This window comes from Crocuta crocuta, unplaced genomic scaffold (genome assembly GCF_008692635.1).
Source record: "Crocuta crocuta isolate KB4526 unplaced genomic scaffold, BGI_CrCroc_1.0 scaffold475, whole genome shotgun sequence".
Taxonomy (NCBI): Eukaryota; Metazoa; Chordata; class Mammalia; order Carnivora; family Hyaenidae; genus Crocuta; species Crocuta crocuta.
The window spans coordinates 677,409-686,493 of record NW_027529518.1 but is presented as its reverse complement, the minus strand read 5'-3'; the positions used below and the strand labels follow the sequence as shown (position 1 = coordinate 686,493).

Sequence of the window (9,085 nt, the reverse complement as noted above, 5' to 3'; positions counted from 1 at the left end):
AGCCCACTCAAACGATCTTTATATTTGCAACTTACATAGCCACACTAAAGAGTCTTTAAAGTGTGAAGGAAAGGAAATGAATTTTCTGAACAATCAAAGGAATTAGAATTTAATATGTATGTAGCGCCAAGCTAATCTCTTAAAGGTTAAATTAACATAACACACAGCATGCATGCTTACACACACACACACATACACACGCACACAGACACACCCTTTCAAGACCGAATTTGAATTATGGGAAACAAAGTAAGGTCCATGATGGTATTAGACAGAGGTCATGCCGGTTTGAAATCACTTCTCCTCTTAATTAGATCATTTCTCTTATACTCCGAAGCTGTGTTATACAGAGCTACACCAACCCACAGTGTTCTTGATCTGAATGAGGAACTCTAAGACTTTTATTTTTTTCCATAAAATGTTCAGCGTCTGAGCATTTCATTTTGACCTGGAGCACTTCGAAGCCTAAACAATGGACTCTGACATTTTATAGATGTTTTAAATTAAAACACCTTTGAAATGCCACTCTGCTCCTACCCTGAAAACCTGTATGACTATAGATGCCATTCACTAGAAATGTGAGTATTCAGAGTTACTTATTAAGTGAGTCATCCAAGCACAAGTCAAATAATTTTCCAACATCCTATTTCTACACTCAATGATGTGTGCCAATTTTATGAGTAATATAATAAAAATCCAATATTAAGGATGGACCCGTGGTTACCTTTGGAATCTTCTCTTTTGGATCGTGAAATATTAGTAGCACTGGATTGACAGAAGGCTTGCATTTTGATCTCAATGACCAGGCTTTATTTTTCCAGTATGTGGGAGCTATGTGTGCAACTGCCTGGACATGTACTAACACAACTCCATGTGCCTTGTTTATGTCCTCGATGAGCCAGCGCCACTTGGCAAAGATGCTGGCTATTCAAGCAAGGTGTGGGAAGTGGACCAGATGATCGTTTCAGGTCTCTCTGTACCGCACGACTTCCCAGCTTTGAATTCTAGAAAAGTGCTACCTGCATCTGCACACTTGGTAGAGACGTCCACACAAGAACATTGATCCCCCTGAAAACATCATAGATCACACCCACGATTGCAAGAAAAAAAATTTAAAAACCCAATTCATTGGAAAGACATTTTCCTCTAATTAAAACGCTTAACCCATATGCTTCATATTAGCACAGCCCTGAGCTGGTGTTGATTGCTATTGAGAGGTGAGTGCCACTCGAACGCTAGCACAAGCAGAGTTGCAGATGGTTGGGCTCTGTCCCCAGGGTCTCTGATCCAGTGGTTTTAGGGTGGGGCCCATGAACTTGGCATTACTAACAAGTATCCTGGTGATGGTGATGTGGTGTTGATGCTTGCCTGTCTTGGGACCACACTTGAGAATCACTTAGGATTTTGGAGAGAATTCGAGGCCTCTCAGGTACCTGATTGGAGTCATGCTTTTCATATAGTTCCCCTAGCTCCTTGCACACTTTCTGGTCTAATTCCGGGGAGAGAACGTTGGTAAAAATGCCAAACTGTGCACTTGTAATGGAGGTGAAGAGTTGACTTGGCCTCTCAACTTTTTAACTCTTTGGAGAGAATCATTTTCCTTTCTCTCCTTGAAGAAAGCTCAGGGAATACAAGTTAGGTGGTAGTAGAAAGAAAAACTCCACCAAAGGAAAAGGAAAGAGCTGTTCTCTGTGCAAAACTACCCTACAAACAAAACACACATAGTTTGAAAAGCTGGTATGCGGGAGACTGTGGACTTCAGCCTCAAGCATCAAGCAACTGTGTGTGGTGATGTGTTGGGGACATAGGCATGGAATCTCTTGGAAGTAAGCTAAGTCACACACACCCCTTCCAAAAGGCTTCTGTGTTTCCAGTCCAGGTTTTGAGAAACTATTTAGAAGCAGCTTTCAGCCTCTGATTTGCCCACCCGACATGAGAAGGTAATGGCTTTGTCGCACTATTGCGTTTTGGTAAGATTGTTAATGTTCTTCTGGCTTTGAAGGAGGCACCATATTTTCTGCTCCATGTGTGCTTGGAGGCACTTTTTCTTTTTTGGTGTGTGTTAAGTTTATTTATTTATTTTTGAGAGAGAGAGAGAGAGAGAGAGAGAAAATAAATCCCAAGCAAGGACTGCACTGTCAGCGCAGAGCCCAATGTGGGGCCCAAACTCACACACTGTGAGAGCATGGCCTGAACCAAAACCAACAGTCAGGTGCTCAACCAACTGAGCCCCCCAGGCGCCCCTGGAGGCATTTTCTTAATTGAGGTCCTTATATTTTCCTTTGGTATTTAGTACATTTCCTGCTTATAAACTTGATGTCGTGAAGTGTTTATCTTCATACCAACCATAGATGCTTGAAGAATTATTGATACAGGTGTACCATTAGCTCTTCTCTTCTTTGACCTGCCTAAGAAAAGCTTCAGGAGAAACTAATTTGCTATGTGTACCTAAGAGATTAATATCTTTAACTCTTAGGCCAAAAAGTAAGTCTGGAATAACCAGGTATTCTTACTTATTTTCTTCAGTAGTTTTCCCTGTTGTCTTACAAATACACCAGATCTATGGTTGAGTCTGTTAGACATTTCTTTCTCCCCCTCCCCACCAGGAATCTCATGATGTTACCATATGACTCCTTTAAGAACCCAAGGTCAACTTGGATACCCCAGTTTGTACTAATGTCACAGGGAATACCTGTGAACTTACTTTCAGAAAATCTCAATGTTAGCTTTTAGGGTATTTTCTTCTATTTCTTGTCCACTAGCATTTCCCAGGCTGCATTCTTTCATGTCCTGTAGATGTGAGGAGAAAAGGAAAAATAGTGTCCAAGTAAAACAACCTGTTTTGAAAATACCTGTCCACTGGTGTCATGTTTCAGTTAGGAGGCATCATTGGCTTTGGTTTAGACTCTTATGGCAAGAAAGTTCTGGCAAACCTCATGTTTTAGACTTCATGTAAACATTTTTATCTGGTTCTTTATTTACTTTGTGACTGAATGGGAGAAATGAATGGGTTTTATATTGACTTCCGAGAAGTTCTTGGTCTAAAATACCCTCCCCCCCCCTTGTGACTTGTGACCTAGATTTCCTTTCATTGACAAATGATTAGCAATGCCACATCTCCCAAAAGAAATCCACCTTCCATATGAGTGTGTTTTCCAATTTAATTCTGTGATTTTTTTTTTTTAAAGTCTTAAAATTGACCTGAGGAGCCCTCCGTTGTTTAGTTACTGAAAGCCCTTTCTTTCTTTTTCTTCTTTTTTTGTTTTGTTTTTAGAATTCTTCAAAGAACTGCTGGAAAATGCAGAGAAATCCCTGAATGACATGTTTGTGAAGACATATGGCCGCTTATACATGCAGAATTCTGAGCTATTTAAAGATCTCTTCGGAGAGCTGAAGCGCTACTATGTGGCAGGAAGCGTCAACCTGGAGGAAATGCTAAGTGACTTCTGGGCTCGCCTTCTGGAGCGGATGTTCCGCCTGGTGAACTCCCAGTACCACTTTACAGATGAGTATCTGGAATGTGTGAGCAAGTACACCGAGCAGCTGAAGCCCTTTGGAGATGTCCCTCGGAAACTGAAGTTGCAGGTCACTCGTGCGTTTGTAGCAGCCCGTACTTTTGCTCAAGGCTTGGCAGTCGCGAGAGATGTAGTGAGCAAAGTGTCCGTGGTAAGTTCTGGTTGCATCCTGTGTTTTTGTTTTGTGTTGTATCATTTTATCTATCTACCTACCTACCTACCTACCTACCTACCTACCTACCTGTCATTTATTATTTATTTGTTGTAAGAGAGAGAAAGAGAGCACGGGAAAGCAGGGTAGGGGCAGAGAGAGAGAGAGAGAGAGAGAGAGAGAGAGAGAGACTGACCGACCCAAGCAGGCTCCACTTGGGCAGCGCAGAGCCCGATGTGGGGCTTGATCTCACAAACCTTTGAGATCATGACCTACGCTGAAATCAAGAGTCTGACACTTAACTGACTGAGCCACCCAGGCACCCCATGTTTCATTAAAAAATTTTTTTTATGCTATATTTATTTTTGAGAGAGACCGCGTGAGCAGGGGAAGGACAGAGAGAGAGGGAGACACAGAATCTGAAGACAGGCTCTAGGCTCTGAGATGTCAGCACAGAGCCTGACGTGGGCTTGAACCCACAAACCATGAGATAGAACATGACCTGAACTGAAGTCGGACGCTTAACCAACTGAGCCACCCAGGCGCCCCTGTGTTGTTTTATTTTACAAGACAGTTTGAGAGGTAGAAAAATCCATGGGCTCGAGAACGGTTTTCTTCTGTTCTCTCTCCTTTCGCTTGCCTTTTCCCTCGCACACTTTGGCCTGATAAACTTACGCTATATAGTTAGAAACCGTGCTGTGAGGAGCATTATCATTCTTCTCAGTGGTTTCCTTGGTAGCTATTCTTAGAAGCAGATTGTATGTTCACTTTGGAACCTTAATTTTCAAAATGAGTTTAATATCGCCATACTCCTTTTGGCTTCTATTCTACTTCCCCTCCAGAGAAAGAAACAGGCTCCATATTTAGTTGCTTTGAGTGACTAGGTTTGAGCTTGCTAGTTACAGTCTGGAACAGTATTTAGCATCCATTACTGCGTGTTTCCTTGTGTTATGTTTTAAGGTGTACTCCAAGCTCCTTAGAAGGCAGAGTCTTTTATGACAATTAGCGTGGGCCACCTGCTCTTGACTTACGGCTTTGTTTCTAGGATCACCAATAGAGAGAATGAAATTGTGATAGGTAGGCAAGAGCAGATGAAGTGAGCCATGTTTTCCTCATTTGTAAATTAAAAGAATTGGACTGTGTTCTCTGCGGCCAGCTAAGGTGTTTCAGAGGCCTCCTCGAGAAGAGGCCAGAGAAACATGGGGTGCTTTCCAGTGAGACTCTGCATCTGGGACTTCGCCTCCTAGCTGCACCAGAGAAGCTTTGCTTTCCTCTTTCCGAAGTCGAGTGTTTTGAGTAAGATTTCAAGGAGGAAATGGTTGTATGGCTCCTTTACTCCCCCTTCTTCAGAAAAAAAAGGCAAAATTTGAAGGCGTTTCCACCTCTACCCTTCCATGACTTATACCACTGGAGGGACAGAATAACCCTGGGGCATGTCACCTTGTGGAAGACTCATCTTGGTACCATGACATTTCAGCCCTCAGAGGAAAAGCTAAATTGTAGTCCGTTTGCTAAAACAATTTGCGGTCATAAGGACAGCAGCTTTTACTCAGGCCGTTTGGTTGTTTTGAGGACTGAAGGAGAGGTCAGAATAAAAACTCAGCAACACAACTAGAATATCAATCTGATTGCCTAGCAAAGAGTTCATCTAGGGTTCAAGTGACCATTTAATCTATTGTCCAATCCAGGATGCTTACCATCTAAACCAAGAGGTGCTCATTCCCATTCCTACCCAGGCAATATGTGCCACTAATTTTTAACAAGCAACCAGGATTGTCCCTCGTAGACCAGGAGTCAAGGTTACCCTAGTTAGAGGGGAAACTTACATTAACCCAGTGAAGAGAAGATTCTAAAGGATGTGTGCCATAAAAATGAGATGCTTCTAGGATATTTCGCACTAGGATTGGGTGGTAGGAGGATTAATTGATTGGTTGCCCTCATTATTTCAGTTTTTTTGTTCTCTCTCATCTCCAGGCCGGAAACTTGCAGGAAACAGTTCTCTCCAGCATGTTTCTATTCACTTCTTTTTCTCCTGGTATTTTCCTGATAAGTTGTAACAATTTGTTGGGGCCCAGGAGGGGGGCTGGGTGCACATAGGGGGATGGTGGTTATAATCAAAGGAATAATCTGATCCCTAAACTGCAGCATCCATTATGAATCCTGCAAGTGCTCATGTCGGAGTCCCGAAACAAGGCACAGGGACTCTAGATCAAAGTCATTTACATAGCTCACCTCACACATCTGCTCTTCTTCAGCAAGTCTTCGGCTTCATCCTAAACTGAATAGGCAGACCTGAATGAGTGTGTGTGTGTGTCTGCGCATGCGCGCGTGCATGCTCTGAAGAGAAAAGCAAGGAGTAGAAAGCCTTTTTTGCAAGCGTCTGAAAAGTGGTTGCTTTTACATTCACGATCCCCCTTTCCGTTCTTGGGCAAAGGGACAGGCCAGCACAGGTCTGGTTAGCCTGGCTTTGCTAAGTTGGAGACCCCTTAGAGAACGGAGATTCCAGAACTTCCCACTTGGGGTAGACGGCTGTAGATAAAACAAGAAGTGATTTCGAGAGCCTTCATTACCGATGAGAAGGTTGAGGGCCAGGAGGCTTGCCATTGCCCACACCAGCCCCTCTCCCGGGGTGGGGACAAGGAAGCAGCTGTGGCTTCCCTGTGTTACATTCTTCTTGAGAATTCTGCTTCTCAGAATTCATGGTGGGAAATCCTCAGTAAGAGTGGCTTTTATATAAGATCCAAACACCCTTAGCCTATGCCATAAGGAGCATATGACTCAAAACAAGAGTCGCAGTCCATTTCTGATGTTTCTTTTGCTATGAATTTTTTTAAGATTTCCTGTGTACCTTAGTACTGTTCAGCTGTTTTGAGAAAGTTCCTTTCTAAATATAACCCTAAATTTCTTTCAGAGTTGATGTGTATTCTACATTCACTGTATTCTCATATCTGCCTACGAGATATTTGCATTGTTATGTGAGAATACAGCGAACACAAGCTGTAAGGCTTAATTTACTTTGAGTAAACATCACTTGCCACTTGTTTAGTTGAAAATACTCTTTCATGTCTGCTCTAAAGGTTGTATTTGGTATTGGAAACTTTTTTTTTTTAGGTCTTTTTTTTAATGTTTATTTTTGAGAGAGAAACAGAGCACAAGTGGGGGAGGGGCAGAGAGAGAAGGAGATACAGAACCTGAAGCAGGCGCCAGGCTGTGAGCTGTCAGCACAGAGCCCGATGCGGGGCTCAAACCCACGAACCACGAGATCATGACCTGAGCCGAAGTCGGTCACTCAACCGACCGAGCCACCCAAACGCCCTGTAAACTTTTTAAATGACGTTGTGCTTCCCTACTGAGCTTCTTGTAGCCTTAAGGATTAACTTAAAAGCAAACCCTTCAGCTCAGTTGGGTTATGTTATCTAAATTACACAATAATAAGACACTCGGGCATCAAATCAATTTCTAAAGGGCTTAAAACACAAAGTATGTAAAAAATCTCTCATCTCTGTAATGTTTCTGCTTAGAAGCATGCAAGGAATACTTTGAGAAAACATTTATTACACTAATTTTTGGAGTATGGCTATGAAATGGAAAATTTTAATAGACGGTGGTATAGGGAGGACAGTAAATGATCTTTCAAAACCTTATTTCAAATTGAACATGCTGGGGGAAAGTCCCTATATTTGATTAATAAGATAAGCTTCTTGACCAGTTTGGGGAGCCAAGCGCTGGTTTTTCATATGGGTTCCCACCACTGCCGGTTGCTGTCGAAGGGTAGTCCACAGGGTAGAACTAGAGCAGCCCAAGAAATAGACATTCATTAGGTGTCCGACAGAATTAGTTACCTTGGGCCTGAAAAAGACCTTTCAGAGTGGAGGATAGATTTCCCATTTCAAGACCATCACCTCCTTACCCACCCGATCTACAAAGGTGTCTTTCAAAGTCTGATATGAAAAAAGCACCGTGGTCTTGGGGACTGGTTACTGTGTACGTACCTCAAACGTGGTCCCACTTTTCTCTCTGTAATCGGAGGCCCTGTTTTTCCCGCTGACTTTTGCAACACGAGGGTTATAGTTAACATGTTTAGCAGTGATTTGATGATTGCTAAACCTTTAAGGGCCATTAGCACCAGCAAGTTTAACTGACTTCAAGAGAAAGTCACTTCTTAGTTGAAGTATACTTGCCTTGCTTCAGATTTCTGGGCCCACACATCCAGTGATTGTAGCTTCCTCCACTGAGCTTTACAATCCCAGCTTCAGAAAGGTCCCTTCAGTTAGTAACAAATGGCTCAAGAGCACTCTGGTGCTACACATGTCTGTATTACTTACTCCATCCTTACTTGTCATGGTTCATGACGCATTTCTTATTTACCTGCGTTAGCAGCAGTTTGGCCTGGAAGGGTGCAGTCTGTTGTGGTTGTGGTCTTTCAGGAAGGCACAAGAGGTTCCACGCACCACGGAAACTAACAGCTCCTGTGCCAGAGAGAGTTGCCTTCTCATGGTTTCAATTAACACTGACATAATGGGACTATGTCTGCACCCCCACCCCAAGCTACAGGGGCTAGAATTAGAAATCGGTGCTTTACCATTGTGATGTCTGAATGGTTGTCCTGCCTTGAAAACAATTTGCATTGCTCCCCCATCATTTTTGTGTATTCACAGTGTCCCAACGCATCCAAGAGTACTGCACAAATTATTTTGCCGTTTCCCCAATCACTATAAACATAAATTTTAGAAATCTATACAAAAAGCCTGTTTTTAAGTTTATCTATTTTGAGAGAGCACACATGAGCGCACAAGAGAGAAAGAGCGCGCGCGCGCACACACACACACACACACACACGCATGCATGCATGTGGGGGAGGGGCAGAGAGAGAGAGCTAGAGCTTCCCTAGAGGCTGTGCTATTAGCACAGAGCCCGACGCCGGGCTCCAACTGTCAGACCATGACCTGAGCTGAAATCAAGAGTCGAACACTTAACCAAATAAGCCACCCAGGTGCCCCTGTACAAAAAGTTTTTAAGAAGCAGGGTGTAGACACTTTTCAATACTTAATCTTTGTTTTCACTCACAACTGTTATAAACAGTAGAATTGCAAAGAGGAAGGTAGGACTCTAGCTAATTAGCTGGGAAGGGAGTGGGAGGGTAAGAGCGTGAGGAGTGTGAAGGACTGAGGAACTTGAGCAGCATACTCTCAGGACAGAAATAGAGCCCTCTGTAAGGCGGTCAATATAGCCGATGCTTCAGTTTTACCCACACTATACCTACAAATATTCCTGACTGGGTCCTGGTTTATTCCATATATTTGTTACCTCTTTAGCATCCTATTCTCAAGGAAATAGGAGCATCCCATCCTCCTTTCTTCGTGAGTGCTCAGTGAATTCAAATCTAGGAAGTTGTTGAATAAACTCCTCACATCACTCA

The 9,085-nt window shown here is 43.0% G+C and overlaps 1 protein-coding gene across 1 annotated transcript in view; it reads left to right on the top strand.

The window, feature by feature from the left end:
* The window catches only part of GPC4 (glypican 4), a 102,562-nt gene that overhangs the window by 78,976 nt on the left and 14,501 nt on the right, over positions 1-9,085 (top strand). Inside the window, exon 3 of the mRNA XM_077760810.1 lies at positions 3,275-3,666. Within this exon, the coding sequence (XP_077616936.1) occupies positions 3,275-3,666 (392 nt within the window). The remainder of the gene's footprint in view (positions 1-3,274; positions 3,667-9,085) is intronic.